Source organism: Idiotropiscis lumnitzeri, chromosome 14 (genome assembly GCF_059441095.1).
Source record: "Idiotropiscis lumnitzeri isolate Australia: NSW breed Sydney's pygmy pipehorse chromosome 14, RoL_Ilum_1.0, whole genome shotgun sequence".
In the NCBI taxonomy this organism is placed as follows: Eukaryota; Metazoa; Chordata; class Actinopteri; order Syngnathiformes; family Syngnathidae; genus Idiotropiscis; species Idiotropiscis lumnitzeri.
This window is the reverse complement of record NC_142404.1, coordinates 2295273-2314330: the sequence shown is the minus strand read 5'-3', so window position 1 is coordinate 2314330 and position 19058 is coordinate 2295273. Positions and strand designations below refer to the sequence as shown.

Here is a 19058-nt window from a genome sequence, read left to right as displayed (position 1 = left end):
ATCCTTGCAGTATTTTTTTTAATCATGGGTATTTGTGCATATACATATTTACTGTGTATATTGGCACAGGTTTGTTTTCCGAATGTTTGCTGCTAATGTTACACATTAACGGCTACATTATGCCGTTTCTGTGTAACTTATATTTTGTCTATAAATCTGTAAAATTGCAAATTTTCCCATTGTCGGACTAATAAAGGCCATCTTTACCTTTATATTCTACTGGTGAGTGAATATCCAAAAATACCAAAGTCTTGTACAGGGCATTAAAGTAGTGTTCAAAAGCGCATTAGTGAATGTTTGACTCTCCAGCATCAGAAGAAACAACCGTTTTGCCATGCATTGGGATTTAATGTGACTCTGACGCTCAGAATTTATCCACTATGTTAAGTGTGAGGGAGTAGTTTGAATGGTCGACCCATAACACAATGGAAACGCACTTTCTTTAAACATATGAATGAAAACGATTGACTCCCACCCAATGCAAGTTTCCTAACACGCAAATTATGCCTGACTCGCAACATTCATTTGCACCATATCGCATATCATCATGACGCTCTATCAAAATGCAAACGTTTTCGTTGCCTGTATTTGGTCATAGTCGAACTCTAACCAACACATATGATGCTAATAAAAGTCAGTGGATTGAATAGAGGCAGGGAGCGAAGGGGAGGAGGGAAGGAGGAGGCGGGCGACTGGAAGGGGGAGGGAGTGGAGGCAGAAAGACCCTGGCGGAGCAGCGGGGAGGTTGGACGGGAACAACAATAGAGAGGAGCGCCGCCAGCCTTCAGGCTCCAAACAAACGCAGAAGGCGACAGAAAGCGAGCCCAGGAGCGGGATGGAGGCCACCTAAAGTGGACCCTGGACATGTAAAGGACTAACACCGAGTGGATTTTTTTGGAACCTCTGCATCTCCCTTGTTTGGACTCATTTGTCGGTGGGCTTGTATTAAACCGGAATCCGGCATGAACCCCGCAGAAGCGGCCGAGGAGGCGCCCACCGACCCCGACACTGATGAATTCTTCAAAACAGGTAGGAAGACAGGGAGTGAAGGACATGACCGAATAATGGGCCAGATCTTAGTCCTTAACGCCCGTCCTCAACGTGAGGAGGGAGAAGCTCGTTTATTGCACATCAGTCCGGTGTGGTTCTGTAGCTTTTAACATCTCCCTGCGTGCTTCTTAGCGTGTGTGCACGTCCACTTTGTGTCACAATTTACAGCACGTGTGTGCACATATAAAAAGAAAGAAGACTCCCATGCTTGAATCAGCTGGTCCAAGGCGCCAGCAAATGTGTTTCCTAATGTGCAACTCAATGACGTTATCGCAATGATGTTCAAGCCTCTGCAGACGGCGCGTGCGTGCGTGCCCGCGCGTGGTGTCTGTGTTGATGTCTCTTGTGTTCACGGAGACATCCCGTGATATGGGTGAACGTTTTATGGAAGAAATTGCCCTATTAAAAAGCCTTTTTCGTGTCATTGAGATTGTTTTTTTGGGGGGCGCGTGTCACTGGAGTGTCAATCAATCAATGATCTCAGGGATCCATTGGTTTTGTGAGTGAGCGATAATTGCAGCAATTGGTAGATATGAAGTGATAAATAGCATCTTCACTTTATCTAACTGCAGAATATAGAGAGCCTTTTGGGATTTTAGCCATTTTTGATACATGGAAAAAAGTGGACCGAAGATTGAACTGTTTTTTTTTTCAGTTTTTGCCTCCTACTCCTGCCTAACTGTATGTTAGAGGGATGACTTGAGACTTGTTGACTTGCTTCAAAGAGCAACGGTTCATTATGATACTGTAGTGCTCTGCCAGCAAGCCATCCTCTTTCAACTTGAGCAACACTGTGATGCTCTTATCAAAATACCTGCAAGAGACAGGGCCAAGTTGCCATGGCAACACAATTTGATCAGGTTAAAAGCATGTTCGTACTCCCTGGTGGTTGAATGATTTACATTAGTGGACCAAAGAATAGATTTAATTGTGTTGATCTTTTTCCATTTTGGTTGTGTATCTGTGATCAGATCTGAATCGAGAGTTTTTTTGATGCACCACTAATGAGTAAATACATTCCGATATGGTTACGAGTTACCTGTTAAAAAAAATTTAGTTGTAATGTAATCCAAGTTAAATTAATTCATCATGAATATTACTTTTTGGTAACTCTAATCCCAAATATGCTTGTGAAGTCAAAATAAAAATAAATATTGCAAAAATATATACATTTGTATACAGTGGACGGCTATTTGCGGGTTATAGGGACCGGGCCGGCCCGCAAATAGCAAAAAGCCATAGATGGATAGCTAGATCAGTGATTCTCAAGCAGTGTGCCACTGCTGCGCCACATTAGTCTCAAGAGTTCTGGGGAAATATCAAATTTCACTTAATTAGCCCCAAAAAATATTCATAATATTTGTATCTTTGTTCATCTATCGATGACAGTGACTTATAGAGGCAGTCAGAACAAGATAATAATGATCTTTGATTAGATGTCAGAAACTATATAATTGACGTTAATCCTCTTCAGTGACATTTTTGTTTGGTGGTGTGCTGTGGTATTTTACGAACCTAAAATATATGCCTTGGCTCAATAAAAATCACTGTGATAGATAGATTCATCCCAAGAAGTAAAGTCGATTTGCTTGCTGATAAAGTTCATATACAGTATATAGACAAGGTAGAGGCAATTATGAACAGTTCCATATAGCAATTGTTATTAGCACAAAACATTCAAGTTTCTGCTACAAAAAAAGACAGAAAAGAAAAAACCCTACTAGAACAAGTATAAGATCTTTATTTAGCGTTGAGTAGAGACGTTAAATGGTAGCAGCTAGGTTTTTGAAAAACTCCTATTAATTTGACATGAGTTTCATTGTGGTTTATTAATTCTAAAAACACCCACATTCCAGTTATAAGAGTGAGTGTGCGCTGTTCCCATTGTTTTATTTGTTTATTTCAGCTATTAAAAAGATTTTTCTTCAATTGAGTTCCTTGGGGTTTTAGCCATGTTAATGCTGGAAAAAGTTGAAAAAAAAAATTCATCTTGGGCTAACTTTTATATCAGAAAAGCCTGGAATTTGAACGGGGGTGTGTAGACTTTTTACCCCTACAATACTTTTTATGTGGCTCGGCTGTATGTGCGTGTGTGTGGGGGAGCATGCTTGCGGTAAAATGTGAATTCCCCAACATCCCCCTGCTGACCGACTGTCCTCCGATCATCAGATGTCTTCTGGCACCAGAGCTCTCAGCAATCCTCAATTTCTTGTCTTTGAATTGCCGTGGTTGCTCGTAAGAAGAAATATGCTGGCAAACAAAGAACAAGCATGATTTTCCTTGTTTTATTTATTTATTTTTTAATCTTGGTAAGATTTAAGGGGCAGTGTTGACATTCAATTTCCCAAAATGGCAGATATCAACGTGAAAACAATAATTACCACTGCTTGCTAAATATTCCTTCTTCTAAATGAGAACATTTTACATACTTTACTTTTGTCATAACCTTTTGGAGAAATTTGCTCATTCAAATGGCGTTTGACCCATTTAAACTGCAGACATTTATTTTAGACATACTGGGATAAATCGAAACAAGTTTGGTAGCAGCACATTTGACCCAATGGTGGTGCCATAGTGCTCACAGCACAGCAAAACGCCTCGTCACTTCCTCGTTTGTGCATCCAGACATGTAGAGCTTGTTGTCAACGCGCTTCGGTATCCATTTCCTTCAAGTTCCCGGCGAGGTCTCGTTAGAGGTCTATTATTCATCTGAAATGCATCTCGGCCGAGCCGCCATTCTAATGGATGCTCACTTTGCGTCTTGAGTCCTTTGTGTCTATTCCGCGCCACCATGTCTCTCTTTCACTTGACACTTTAGCGAGATCAGATCAGTGGCGGTAAAGGTTTCGGGCAGTGCCTTGACTCCTTCAGTAACCTGGAACTGTCCCTCGCTTGGATTTTGAATGCTTTAAAGCCCGGTGATTGAGAAAGTCTTGTTCCAAAAAAAGCACATCCTAACTAGGCCTACTTCCCAGTATTGGTATCAAAGTGATAGTAAATTGTCTAAAATTGTTTTTACCTTTGGTAATTGGTATGCTTCTTTTCACATTTGTGTGTCGGTTTAAAAATGATAAAATGTTACATAAACACCGTCTGTGTGGCTAATACAATTTCTGTGACAGCTTGAGCCCGTTTTGATCTAATGCCATTTCCGATGGAAACTTTTTTTTCATATTCCATCATTTTTTCCCATATTTATTTCATTTTCAGATCTACCACAGTAGTTCCACTACTCTTACAAATGTATGCAAATGAGTCACATTTGCTGATGGATGAATTGACTAAAGAAGTTGCTTGCATGTATGCATGCATATTAAGGAGAAAAACACAAGCAAAAAAATGCTGCGTGTCAATGTTAATCAGTTGTTTTATAATTAGAAACTAGAATTATCAGTTGTAGACAGGAAGTGACGCACACACACACACACACACCCCCACCCCCACCCATGCGCACACCCACTTACACTCACACACAAACGCACGTCCATCTTCACATCTACGTGCATGCTCTTTAGCAGACGCCAACTGTTACATGTGTTAGCATGTTAGTACTGTAGCTTATGTCTTTACAAATTAAGACTCACCTGTTGTTATTGTACATGTTACAATTACTTTGCTCAGAATTTGTCTTCAGCTTGAAATCCGTGGCGGGTTATATTTTTTACGAGGTTTATTGGAATTTGGAAGAATCTGGTGCCTTGGCTGTCAAACACATGCCGTGTTTGCGTTGTCCGCCGTTTGGCTATTCGGGCCAACAATGGGTGCTGCGGCTGCTTCATCATGCATCATGTCATCTGGTAGTGCGAGATGAAATCCCCAGATGGGCATTTTAACGATTAAGCGATCGATTTCATCATAGGTTTTCAGTATACTAGAAGCGAATATCGATATTTGTATTACATAAGTGCTCTCATTGATTTATTTTTTACATTGAATGTGATTTCATTACTGCCTGCAAATGACACTTTGACGTGACACGAACATTGTCAATGCCAAACATTTCTCCCCAAAACCCCTCTCCAAAAAAAAAAAACATTGTAAGATACACAAACAATTAAAACTATGCTACAAATATCCACAGCTGGGCAGTGGGCACTTGACCTTTTTTTGCCGTTCAGCCCCCCGCCCTCCGGCCGTGATCTCGGTACCGTTCCGGCCTCGACCCTCCAGCCATATTCATAAAAATTGTCGCCGTTAAAGAGATTTCTGATTCTGATAATATTCTTCTTCGTCTCCTTCTTCTTTCTACTTCTCCATGAACGTGCCCACTGCAAGTAAGTACACACTGTTGGTGTTAGAGGGATTGTGGTATTTCCCACGACCCCTCTTGGAATGGTATTCCCCAGTAGCAGGTGTGAGGCACGGGTTATGTGATGTCAGAATAAGGAAATACAGGCACGCTTAAACGCACACGTCTCTTCATACATAAACAGTTGGTAGTGGCTCTTTTGATGTCCTGAGGCAATTTCTGTCGTTTGCCCATTTCCCCAAGTAGTTTCATTACACGCACGAGGGCCGATTCCCAGGCCGGACTATAATCAATCTCCAGCCTTTGTTAATCGAACCCTTTTTTTAAATTTGCCATGTCTCGAACCCTGCCCCAAAAATGGGCGTCTGGACGGGATGGAGGCCTGGACCGTTCTGCCCCTGAGACGAACCGACCAGCTCTGCTTATATCATTAAGTTGGGGGACATTCCAAAACACAATTAGTTTTGTAAAAGCTTATATATTTGTTGAAAATGCGGCGATGTAATGTTCCCTTTAGCATAACTATTTTGTTAAATTGCTCAACATTAAATTTGATCAATCTGTTGCCTTGAAATTTTGAGGTCGCTCAATTTTTTTTGCGTAACCTTCCAGATAACTTGAAATAAATTGTGTTGAGATATACATTTTCAGAAAAAATTTTTAAAATGAAAATTCTTGAGAAATAGATACTCAAACATTCATCCAAAGTAACAATCAACAAGCTTGAGCCACCTGATGCGTTTTCGTTTTGGCTGGACAATTCCTGAAAAACATTGACCTGGGCCAGGGAGTTGTTCAGTTTGCGTGTATGGGCGGAGCGTGTGGGTAGTCGTGTGGGTAGTTGTGTGCCTAGTGAACAGACATTACACGGCCGAGTAATCAATAATCCGTTCATTGACTTGGATTCAAACACACATAAAGCACATTGGTTTCCTCCATCTTTCAGCCAGATGAACCTTCAATGTAAAGCAGATGGGGGAAGGAGTTTGTAACAATATGATTTATTTAGGAAAGGGTTGTGCGTGTAACAATATGATTTATGATTTATTTAGGAAAGGGTTGTGTGCGTGCGTGTGCACATGTGTGTGTGTGTGTGTGTGTGTTGGATGGTGTCATATTATTAATCAGACTCCCACTAGTGGCACAGCGTCCAATTTGTGGGGTCAATTTAATGAATTAATGTAAATGGATTCAAGCATGACAACACAGTTAGGAGATCCTGTCAGGAGTAGATTAATATAATCAATTTGTATGATAATGCCTTTGAAATAATTTTCTACATACAATTGAACGTAAGAAGAAACAATGCATCCCGGGGTAAAACTGTCAACATCATAAAATGTATACTAACTTTACAAGCACCTTAAAAATGTAACATAATTTATTGTTTTAGAAGTGTAAAAAAAGTGGCAAGGTTATCCAGTCTTAAAGTGTATAACCAATAGAACCTTGACAAAGGTATGTCTCAGATGAGCTTCATGCGTCTAATTTCTCATTAATAATTATTAAATACATTTAAAAAGACGTCAACAGCTATAAACGTAAAAAATAGTGAAACAATATTTCATTTTGATAATAAAAGCAATGGCCTGTAATCATGGAGCCTTTTAATAATGTGTTAGTGTTGTTTTGTGTAAGCATTGAAGAAAAGATGACAGCTGATCGATTATCCAATTCATCATTATCTTGATAATCGATCAATTAATAGTTTTGAGCCATTTGACTTAAAATAGTCCAAAGCCCTGGAATTTCAGCCTTTCAACAGTAAGTATTCTCCAATTTATCAAGTCATCCATGAAAGCACTGATTCGCTTTGTGTGTTTTGTCTTTTCAAAATAAGATAATTGCAAACATCTGCTTTCGCTTTGGAAAAGAATAAACAATATTTTTGATAAAAGAGAAACTGAATCATCAGTTTGTTTGTTCATTTTCAGCAATTTTAATTTCAAATCATGTCCAATGAAAATAAAAGGATGAAAATTGAGATAATTCATCTACAACGTTCTTAAAGGGACAGTTGATTGATGTTAACATTGGCACTTATATAAGAGGTTTGCATGTAAATATTTACTACAAATTGAATGGATAAAAAAAAAAATCCTGATTAAAAAAATGTATAAAATGAGCTTGTTGAGTCATCACGGCTGGATAATTCCTTTAACTGTAAGACTTAGTTTTAACAGCAAAGGCTCAATGGAAACATGATTAGTTTTACAGTTACACCACACCTCACACATACAATCATTTGAACTGATTTTTTTTTCCAAAATGCAAACTTTTGAAAAAAATAAATCAACAAAAAAGAAAAAAACGCTATATTAACTTTCTGAGAAGTTTTGATTTACAAAGTATATAGTGACACTATTTTAACTCCTGGAATATTTTCTTCTTCTCTTCCCTTCTACAAAAGCCAAAAAAAAAAAAGCATAACGTGCAGGTTCATCTTTTGTTGCTTGCTACACTGCAGGTCTACTTTTTTTTTGCAAGACAGCTTTATTTTTAAGAACCTCAAGAAAATACATTGATGCGCAAGAATATTGCTGAACACCGATTGAATGGCTAGCCAAATGTTGTTTTTGTTTAGAAAGAAAAAATATATATGACAAACACAAAGCTGCATTTCAGGGACAAGCAAGGAAAATGTATATAATCTAAGCAGTCTATGTGACCTTTTGCTATATGTATCTATTCCACTGTATGTATGTATGTATGCCAAGATGGACGGATGGCCATTTTAGGGACGGGGGACGGAGGACGAGAGTTCTTTTTTTTTAAAAGGACGGACTAAGCAAGGACGGAGGGTTTTTGTCCGTCCCTGCAATTGTGCCCAATCGTGTCAAGTACCGTGTGTATAGAATTCAGGTATTTGGACTTGGAGCCGAATGAAATCCCATAATTTTTCTGCGTGTATTGGGCCTTTAACTGACAGTTCAACTCAGAGCGAGCAACTGAGCGAGAGTGCGAGTGAGAGAGCGCGAAAGAGAAAGAGCGAGTCATAGTGGGAAAAAATATGGAAGTGATTCGCACAGATGTGTGAAGAAGCAGTTTAGAGCCAAAATAAGCATTTTAAATAGCTTTTAATTTAAAAAAGGGATCAAGTGCGACCTCGGTTAGAGCCGGGATTGAACCCACGACTGATGCTGTCTCTCACTGTGAGGCCATCGTGCTAACCAGTCGGGCCACCATGCCGCCCCACCTCAAATGTCACTCAAGTAAAAAACAGTATGTACGTTGGTAACTTGTGATGCCATTCTTATTCCCCTGCATAAACTAGCTTATTGTTGTGAACGGAGGACCCTCATGCTAACAATTTAGGTTGACTTATCGTACATAAGGTGGATATTATGCGTGCTGCATTGAATCACCAAGATAGCTTTTATGACTGCTCCAAGCGGCTTAATACAACGAATTGGATGATCTGCTAGTTAATGCTTAGTACGACAATTTATTGGTATTAGTGTGGTTACTGCACATAGAAGATGGTGTCAAGTAGGAACAAACAATATACTTTGCATGATGACAATTTTATGTCATTATATTTTCAGAAATATCGACTGTTATGTCCAGGATGTGTTCTTTGCTGACGGTCCCAACTCTGACCAGACATGCTGAGACGAAGTGTAACTGCAAGTCACTGAAACAACTGAGATTCAGATGGGCTGAAAAAACAGCAAAGTTGGAGATGGAGCTAGATATAATCTAGATGAGATTGACGATGAATTCATACCCTCAGATGTACCATCTGACTTGTGGGCCTCCATGAATGAGGACATGAAGATGCTGCCATCGAACAGAGCCACGAGAAAATGACATCATAAGAATTTATATAATTGACAACAAACACATAATAGAATATATAGACACTATCATCATAGTATTAATTCAGCGGGTATATTATTGAGAGGCATACCATTTATTAGCCATGATCATTGGATGGATACTATGAATTTTTGTGCAATTGTATTGATGAACATCAATTTCAATCAGTTGAAATCTTATTTTTGACATCACACATGAAGGATTTACACATTATTTTCCATTCATTTTTTAGGGATGTAACAATTTATATAAAATTGATTAAAACTGTCGTATTGTTTACTTATATAATTATTTGCTGCTGTGTTTTTCTCTTGAAAATGCCTCGTCTCCTGCAGGAGAAAAAAGGATTGCTGCCCAACTATGTTTACAAAGTACAGTATTTCTTTTAGTAATTTTCTGTAGTTTAGTATTAGTGCTATTCAGCATAGTTCATATTTTTTTATTAGTTTTTATTTTTTTATACTGCAAGCTTGTTTAAACTGAAATGTCATGACACAATTGAGGAGTGAGGTCTATCAACATTTAACATGTGCCAGTGCCATTGTGTCAGTGCCATTCTTCAATTGCCAGAGACACAGAAGGAAAATGGAAAAATGTCAGCTTCTACAGACCGTGTAACTGTAAAAGGTTCCGACCCGCCTTTGTTCCATGTTTAATACTACCTTGAAGTAAAACGTTACTGAGATGATTACCAACCCGCTACCTTCCAATCCGTGTCAGTGCCAATAACAAAAAATAACACCTTTTACCAGCACTGTTGAAGGGTCTTCGTGCTCATGTGGGCTATGTGATCCAATTACTTCCTGTCACATGTTTAGGGTCAAAATGTTCACCAGCAGGCCACAGCCCTGATTCTGAGTTATGGCGAGGACACTTACAGGGAGGTGCCACAAAACTGTGATTTATTTATGTGTATGTGTGTGTGGGTGTGTGCATGTGCATGTGCATGCGTGCTTATGCTGTCATCACAAACAATGCGGCGGTGCTGAGGAGAGAGCAGAGAATCCCTCCCTCCATCCATCCCTTTGTCTCCTCTACAACCCCCCAACCCCCTGGCAGATGGGCGTGAAGAAGCGTGTGCGCGTGTTTGTGTGTGTCAAGCAGACACAAGTGCTACTGATGTGGATTGGCCCTTATTACCCACCAGGGGATGAGGGAGAGTGTTAAATTGATAAATACAAAGAAAGGACTTCCTTTCCTCCTCCTCTTCCTCACCCGCCTTCTTCTCTTTGTCTCCTCTCTATCCACAAAAGCTTCCTTCTCTCTGCACACATGCAGCCATATGGTGTGTACGCGTGGCCCGTGTGCGTTAGTGTAATGAGCAATGTTTTCAATGTAATCGATCACAAAGAAATCTGGAGGGGGTGGGGGTGTGTGTGTGTGGGTGTGTGTGTGTACGTGTGTTACTAGCTGGTTAGCCAGGCTAGCTAATAGACCCTGATGTTATTACCCGCTCTGAGCGGGTGTGTGCGTGTGACCTGTGTCACAGAATGCTTTTATTTTGATTTGACAGCTAATGGATGATAGACTCACATGATCAAATCAAGCCTCAACTACAAAGTAAATACAGTGGTGCCTTGAGATGCAACCCTTTTGAGATTGGAGCCGTCGTTGGACTGACTTTTGATTATGACTTGCAAGCAATAATTTTAGAATGTCTGTTGTGAACGTAACCCAACTCACTTCACAACAAGCAGCAGTTTGGCAGATAGTGAACAATTTCAAGGCTTCAAGCTGTTTACTGACAAACTAAACGTAAATCAAAGAATTACATATTGTGTGTTACAACAACAACATGGCTTTACCCTATTAAAGCTTGTTTATCTGAATGCAATCAATGCAACACACCTTTTAAGCAACAGAAATTTGAACACAAACAGTGGAGTAGACATGTAGACAGACAATATACATCAACCCTCACAGACATGTCATGTCATGTCATTATCCACACCGCTTATCCTGTACAGGGTCGCGGGAGGGTGCTGGAGCCTATCCCAGCTGACTACGGGCGAAAGGCGCACTACACCCTGAACTGGTCGCCAGCCAGTCACAGGGCAGACATAGACATCATCACTGAGTGGGAACTGAACCCACGCTGCCCGCACACAACTCGGGCGAGTGTACCACTACACCATCAGTGACCCCTCACAGACATATTAACTATTTATTCTATTGCGAAAAATGACAAGTATTGGAGGTTACATACTGCCCGCACGTGGGCAATTTTCATAGAAATGAAACAATAAATGTTGAATATATATCCATATAATACATACCGCATCATACATTATAATAGATATAATATAATAATAATAATAAATCATGGAGGTGCAATGATTGATTGACAATCAATCAATTAATAAAATTAATTGATAACTATTCTTGATAATCGATTAATTGTATAAAGACTTAACAATATCAAAATGCTCAGCATTTCAGCTTGACAGTAAATATTCTCAAATTTATTTTGTGCTCTTTGAAAGCAGACTGATTGCTCCATATCAAACATTGACACACTGACTGGCAGAGGCAAAATACCGTATTTTCGCGACCATAAACCTCACTTTAAAGTCTCAAATTTCCCCCCTAAACAAACAAGGTGCCTTATGCACCGCACCTATTCTATAGACCAGGGGTCCTCACCCCTGTTCCTCGAGGGCCGGTGTCCTCCCTGTTTTCTATCTCTCCTTGCTGCAACACACCTGATTCAAATGATCAGATAACCAGCAAGGTCTGCAGAAGCTAAATAACGATCCTGATCATTTGAATCAGGTGTGTTGGAGCAGGGTGAGATGGTAAACAGCCAGGACACCGGCCCTCGAGGAACAGGATTGAAGACCCCTGCTATAGAATGAACAACTCTCTCAACTAGCGAGCATGTCCCTTTGGGCCATTGCAGAGGGTATGTTAGCACACCCTGCTGGCCAAAGTCTGAGACATCTATGCTAAAAATTGAATGTGACAAATACATTATGTGAATAAGCCTATCCCAGCTGTCTTCGGGGAAGTAGGCGGGGTTGACCCTGAATTGGTTGCCAGCCAATCGCAGCGCACACATAGACCAACAACCATGCTATCGCAACTGTCTATCAACTCTAAAATCCTGTTGACGCACTCAGCATAAACGCCAACACTGTTGCTTCTGAAGGCGTACTATCAAATCTGCAAAGCAACACAAGCTAGCTGAATTCTAATTGGATAAAAACTATTGTAACACTCGATTCCCTGGGGGTGGTTAGTGCTAGTCCGACATCGGGATTCGTGGGTGAAAGAACAACACACGGAGAGGGAATAGCTCCACATATGACTTTATTCATTAGTCCGCTCACTCCATATCCCTCCGCCAATACAACAAAACAATAGTCCCCCTAAATAAGAAATAAAATAGATCTATACAAATATAGACATTCTCGTGAAAATAAATCTTACACTATCATTGAAAAATATAACACTGGGATGGATATATGACATGAATGTGAAGAATTTATTGAGATATATATAAATTAAATAAACTTTTATCCTAAATATAATCATCATTTCTTGATTATGTTGGGCCTTGAGGGTTTGACCGCCCACCACTGGTTTAAACATCCATCCATCCATCATCTATACCGCTTCTCCTCACTAGGGTCGCAGGGGGTGCTGGAGCCTATCCCAGCTATCTTCGGGCAGCAGGCAGGGAACACCCTGAACTGGTTGCCAGCCAATTGCAGGGGACACATAGACAAACAACCATCCGCGCTCACACTCATACCTAGGGGCAAGTTAGAGTGTTCAATCAGCCTACAATGCATGTTTTTGGAATGTGGGAGGAAACCGGAGTACCCGGAGGAAACCCACGCAGGCACAGGGAGAACATGCAAACTCCACACAGGATGGCCGGAGCCGGGATCGAACCCACGCCCGATGCTGTCTCTCACTGTGAGGCCATCGTGCTAACCAGTCGGCCACCGTGCCGCCCTGGTTTAAACATATAAACCCATATATACTGTACACTTACATACACACACAAGAAAATGCAGGCATTCATTTCCTGCAGTATTCTGTCTGAGGAAAACATTTGACACCCTTGTTTTCCTGCAAAGAACCTTAATGTGGCCAAAGAATTTTCCAAATACATCAGATATTGTGTTTGTGTTCAAATGTTTAATATGTTTAATATTGCATGTGAAAATCTTCAAAAGTATTTACAAATGTTGAAAATGTTATTTATTGATACTCTTAATAAAATAAAATTTTGAGTTGTTTTGTCAGTTATTATCTGACTTCTTTTACTGATGTTTTTTTTGCCGTGGTAGAATTTCAGTGGCCGCATCGCGTTCCTAAATGCAGGTATAGTATCGAAGTCTCCCATGGCCGCAAGAAGGCTATTCAAAGAAAGATGAAAGAACTAATTTGATGTGTTGACTCATTAGTGCTTAAAGGTCCTCAACATGGATGGGTGGATTTCCATTCAGTGAGGGGAAACTGGTCATTACAGGACCGGTGGTCATTGATTTCACAGGTGACTAATATTTAAGCCTGTACCGCTGAAGCCACTCGTCTGTAAATGTGTGTTGATGGAGTAACTATAAGCAACGTTGAATCATGATCACAGTTTTTTTCTCATGTGTTCCATTTTGATGAGAAGTTGCTTAGAAATAGTCTAGAAATAAAACCTGAAGGTTCTGAGCTATAATATGCTGTGAGGTGGTTCAAAGTGTTACCAATTAGGACTGATGATGGTTTTGGTACTTTTGACATTTAGTGCGGTTTTATTTACGAGCCTCTGCATAGCTTGTTGCCACTGCTAATTGCCGCATTATCCCATCCCGCTAGCAAAAGTCTTGCCTGCATCACCAAGAAAATGACTGTTGGTGTGCGTATGTGCTGATGAGTGCGTGTTATGGAGATGCAAAGGAAGTGGCGAATTGTTTTCTTCTTGGTAGGGGATATATATATATATATATATATCAGTGCTTCTCAATAATTTTCCGTCATATATATATATTAAACAGACAACAACATATGCTTGTGTATGTGTTTGTGTGTGAATTGAATCAAATCTACAAAACCTTTCATTCATTATATTGTGTGTATCATTCATTGTCTGTTGTGGACTCTTCTCTTCTGATTATTGTGATTGTCCTTGAGCATTTTGTTCTACTGACCTCCATCTCACCTATAGTGTAATTGTGTGCAATATAATCAGGAGGAAGAAGCCTTGACTGGTTGCAGAAAATAATCCGTGCAGCATGTTGCTCCACCCGAAAATAGTTAAATCTTCCTGGATCTGTTCCATTCTGGGGAGAAAATCAACAACAAAATCAGCCACAAATCAGGAGAGGTCATGTGTAGGAGAAACAAATGCTAGAAAAAAAACTACTATTGAATCATGCTGAAATTGTCACCAGCTGCTCGCTAAATTTAAAATTTTTGTTAAACTGGATGAGAAAGGGCCCGAGCCTGCCAATAGTGAAACTCAACATATGGTCCGTATTATAATTGTATTGGGGAAAAAATTTAAACAAACAAAATCTTAAATAAGCTTGCTATATACCATAGCACAAATAAGAATTTTAGTGATAAACAAGGACTGGCTGAAGTGTTTTTTTTAAATAAAAAAATAAATAAATTTATGAATCCACAAATATGTGAAACCATAGTTGCTGAACTGGGATTATGCGGGGTCACTGTATATCAATAAATGCAGTACAAACCACAATGGTAAAGTATAACAAAATGAAAACAAATGCTATGCATAGCACCATACTGCTAATAGACACGTTCTAGTGAAACTTCTTAAGTCCATCAATTTTTTGGGGGAAGTTATGGAAATATAATTTTACAAAAGTTTTAACTATTGTCAATGTATCGTCACAGGTCTCAGTTCTGCCAACATCACAGGATTAACGTGTGGATGAGTGTCTTTTGCTTGAGTTGCTTTTTACAGCTTTTGAGAGGTGACTTTTAAAGCCATCAGATACCAGTATCTCAATATCTTTGTCAGTTGTCTCCTTTTACAAGAGGTCTGGAGTTGTTATAGCATGTTTAATAGCGAAACGACAAAATAAGTAAAGTGCATCTTGACACCGTTGCCTGTCATTTCAGTCAAGACATGTACAATACATCTTGATATATTGTATTCTGGTTTAAGGGTTAATAAAAGCTTAAAGAAAACGAACATTTTAAATGATTACAAGTATTTTAGACTATTTCAGTTTTTTTTTAATGTAATGGAATGAAAATTTGATTGACACAGAATCGGTGATTATTACTTGAGATCAGTAAATTTGGTTGCAAACTTTTGGAGCTAGTTGGGGATTAATGACAAATGAGTTTCCAGGATAAAACTACTCATGGTAGCGGAGAGGATGGGGGAAAAAAAGCCTGCTTTTTTATTCTTTAATGAATTTTGGATGATTATCATTAAGGCATCAAACAGTGAGACGACATTGCCAGAATATCTCAAATATCACATCATAATTGCACCTTACTCGACCTGCTCAGAGCCCGGATTAATGTTTCCACTCGCGCTCTCCCTGTTCTATTAATAGGCTACACCCAGCCAGGTTCTGTCCGCTCAATTACTGCCTGACACATATGTTCCTCTGCATGTGTTTGTTGGCTCAGGTTAACTGTGCTTTTATTCCTAATCAAATGCAGGATTAGAAAGAAATAAAGACAAGCCCATAAATGTACAAAGAGAGTCAATGACTTGACAAGAAAAAGTCAAACAAAAGAAGGAAATACTGTACTAGATGGAAGGACTGTTGAATTGGTACCAGATGATTCCTTCTTTCATTTATTCATTCAACCAACAACTTTTGGAAAAGGGATGACAATTGGTTGGTTTTGAAATTCAGATACCTGCGCTGCAGTATGATGCTGCAAAATGCTGGTGGTTATGATGGAGCGCTCACCATCCGTCACATGCGCACACACACTATTATACATACATATTATATTTATACAGTATATACCAAGAAACCACATTTAAAGCACAAGGGCCAGGAGGACAACGATATTTATGTAGTTGTACTTTTGGAAAGTGCGCACACCACTTTGGGATTCTGTGTTCTCAATGATGGAATAATCTTGGAAAAAAATTCAGTGTGCGTCCAAGTGTACTTGGTGATTCAGTGATCTCTTTTATTTTCATTTTGTATGAACTTCTCTGCAAACACAGTAAACTGCCATTGTCCTTTCTTCACACATAGACATGTACACATTCCAGGCTTGACCACTGCGCCTACGTTTTTCCTCTCCACACACAGTTGCTGTCTGCACACTGTAAGCGGATCTAATGGGCGAGAGACATCGAGGCAAACAGAGTGAGGGAGAATTTCATCTGATAGCTGCAACACGTGTTCCATGTTTTAATGTTCACTTCCTCTCGGAAGGCACCTATATGGTATCCTCTTAACCTCTGATCTTGGCGCTTAATTTAGCCCACATGTGTGTACACAGTCAATGCTTGTGGACACGTAATGGGAACTATTTTTGTAGACAGGCGCCCTTGCGTGCAGCGTAAAAACAGGCACTTCATTTTGGTGCAGAACCAAGTCTTGTCTACCATGTTTGAGACCACGAAGCACCTCACTGAGCGTGCCCAAGGCATGGAGCTGCCACGCCTGATGCACCTGACAATTTGGCCACAGAAAGTAGTCTGCTCTTGGCATAAAAACGGACGCCTCTTCATTTGTGTGCCCCAACAAGCATGTTTGTGAACTTGGTGGGCCGCACAGCGTTCCGGCAGAGTGAGGGCATTTTCTATGACACTCCTCCAGCGTACATGTCAATTTGGTGCGAGAAAATAGACGACATTTTATACTGCCTGATGTTGGCATGTTGGTGCAAATGCTGTACCATGATTTTGATTTATTTGATTGAGACACAGGCAGACAGATTTGGCGTTCCTCAGACGTGTGTGGTGGAATTCATCGGATTTCTTTCATAAACATGACAACAGCGTGCATTGATCCCTCTGAATTAGTCGAAATGAATCCAATTCTAATCATTAGCATCTTAAAAACCTTTGGATTTGCACGCACATGACTGCACATCAAAACAACTCGGGCGGGTGGTTGTTTCGGGGTATTCAGAAATGGGTGCAAGGCGGTCTCCAATTCTCCAAATCATGCACATGTATTTCTGGTGTTGTAACGTCAAGTACTGTGTCTTCCCTGATTTTAATGAAAATGAGGGGAACCGCTCTGATGAACTTGGAATCGGATACTTTCCATCCCGCAACGGCGCAGAACTGTGCAAATGCCCCCTTACACTCAAAGTCTAGTAAAATACCCCAAAATTAAAAAGAATTCCACCCATGCGCACAGTTAAGCTGGACTTTGCGCTGGACTTGTGCTGGATGCAAAAATAAGCCACAATGTATGCAGAAGTGTTGTCACATCTGTTCAATTGTTCACAGATGATGGATCAAACATGATTGGCGGGTATTTCATGCACTTTACGTGCCTTATTTATCCCAAGGATAAAATGTTGAATACTGACTGATCACTGTGGGAGCACTCTGTTATATTTATGTGTCTGTGTGTTGTGCTGAGTCAGCTGCATCCAGATGGCATCTCTGTGTGTGGTTGAAGCATCGCACAAATGACTTCACCCTGCACCCTCAAAGGACCACACTCCGACCAGGCGCTATTAACGCTTGATGTGAGTGGCTCAAGCTGAATGACTCACATGCCGTCAACGATAAGAAGAGTGGAGCAACACGCATGAAATTAGTCAAAACACACACACACACACACACACACACAAAATGTTGTTGTTGGTTCATGGTGCTGTTGAGAGTTGCTGTGTTTTTTTTGTCTGTATTTGAGGAAGTGTGTGCATGGATGGTAACCTTGAGGGTTTAATAGGAGGAAGAGGCCATTGTTATTGTCTTTGTTGCAATGGAAACACAAGAGAGTGCCAACTTGACACACGATAGATGGATAGGTAATAGGACTGAGCAATTAATAGAAATGTAATTATTATTTAGATTTTGACTCATTATCAAAATGATATAATGAAGATAATGAATGTCTTTTCGAGTTCCCGACATTATGAAAGCACCGTGAACATACTGTTGCTTGTGCAGCAAGCATGTTATGTGTGAGTGAAAAAGTGAAAAATACATAGAACAACTGACAGGATCGCTGTCCGGCCGAGGCCGTAAGCGGAGGGTGGACTCTTAAAACGCTGACAACGGAAAGAGGTTCCGACAAGGTGTTTATTGGGACCGTCAAAGAGTAATCAATCCACACAAATACTGGAGTATGAATTAGGGGAGAATCTAAATAGAGGCAGATATCAATAGTTACAACCGTCGCGGGGGACGATAACGGAAAACGCTGGTGGACACAATCACACCAGGGAAGAAAAACGATGATTAAACTTAAAGCGCTTGCATAGCAAGGAATACAAGAAAACAAGAATGGCTTACCACGAAAGGATAAGGGAAATCCAAACAGCGAACACGAGAACATAAAGCGAGCCGAAAAGTAGCTGAGGCAGAAAATACAGATAACGCAACAACACGTCGTTGATTAGTGCCTGGAAGACCGCGGGTGCATTAGACAGGCCAAAGGGCATGACTAGGTACTCGAAATGGCCTAGAGGAGTTTTAAATGCGGTCTTCCACTCGTCACCCTCCCTAATGCGAACCAGGTGATAGGCGCTACGGAGGTCCAGCTTAGAGAAGATGGTGGCCGATTGCAGGGGAGCGAACGCGGAGTCTAGCAGTGGCAGCGGGTAACGATTCTTCACCGTAATCTCATTCAACCCTTTATAATCTACGCACGGCCGGAGAGTCTTGTCTTTCTTGTCCACAAAAAACAGCCCCGCGCCGACCGGAGACTTGGAAGGTCTAATCAATCCCGCGGCCAAGCACTCGGTGATATATTCCTTCATGGCGGCTTGTTCGGGCTGGGAGACCTTGTACAACCGGGCCGACGGG

At 40.4% G+C, this 19058-nt stretch overlaps 1 protein-coding gene across 3 annotated transcripts in view; it reads left to right on the top strand.

Annotated features, from left to right (window-relative positions):
* The first annotated feature begins 736 nt into the window (after nucleotides 1–736).
* LOC148323127 (kalirin-like) overlaps nucleotides 737–19058 on the top strand; it is a 192797-nt gene continuing 174475 nt past the window's right edge. For all 3 annotated transcript variants that reach the window (XR_015846514.1, XM_088315416.1, XM_088315415.1), the window contains exon 1: nucleotides 737–1029. Coding sequence is in view for 2 of the 3 variants with exons in the window: in XM_088315416.1 (XP_088171542.1) it covers nucleotides 963–1029 (67 nt within the window). In the remaining variant the exon portion in view is untranslated. The remainder of the gene's footprint in view (nucleotides 1030–19058) is intronic.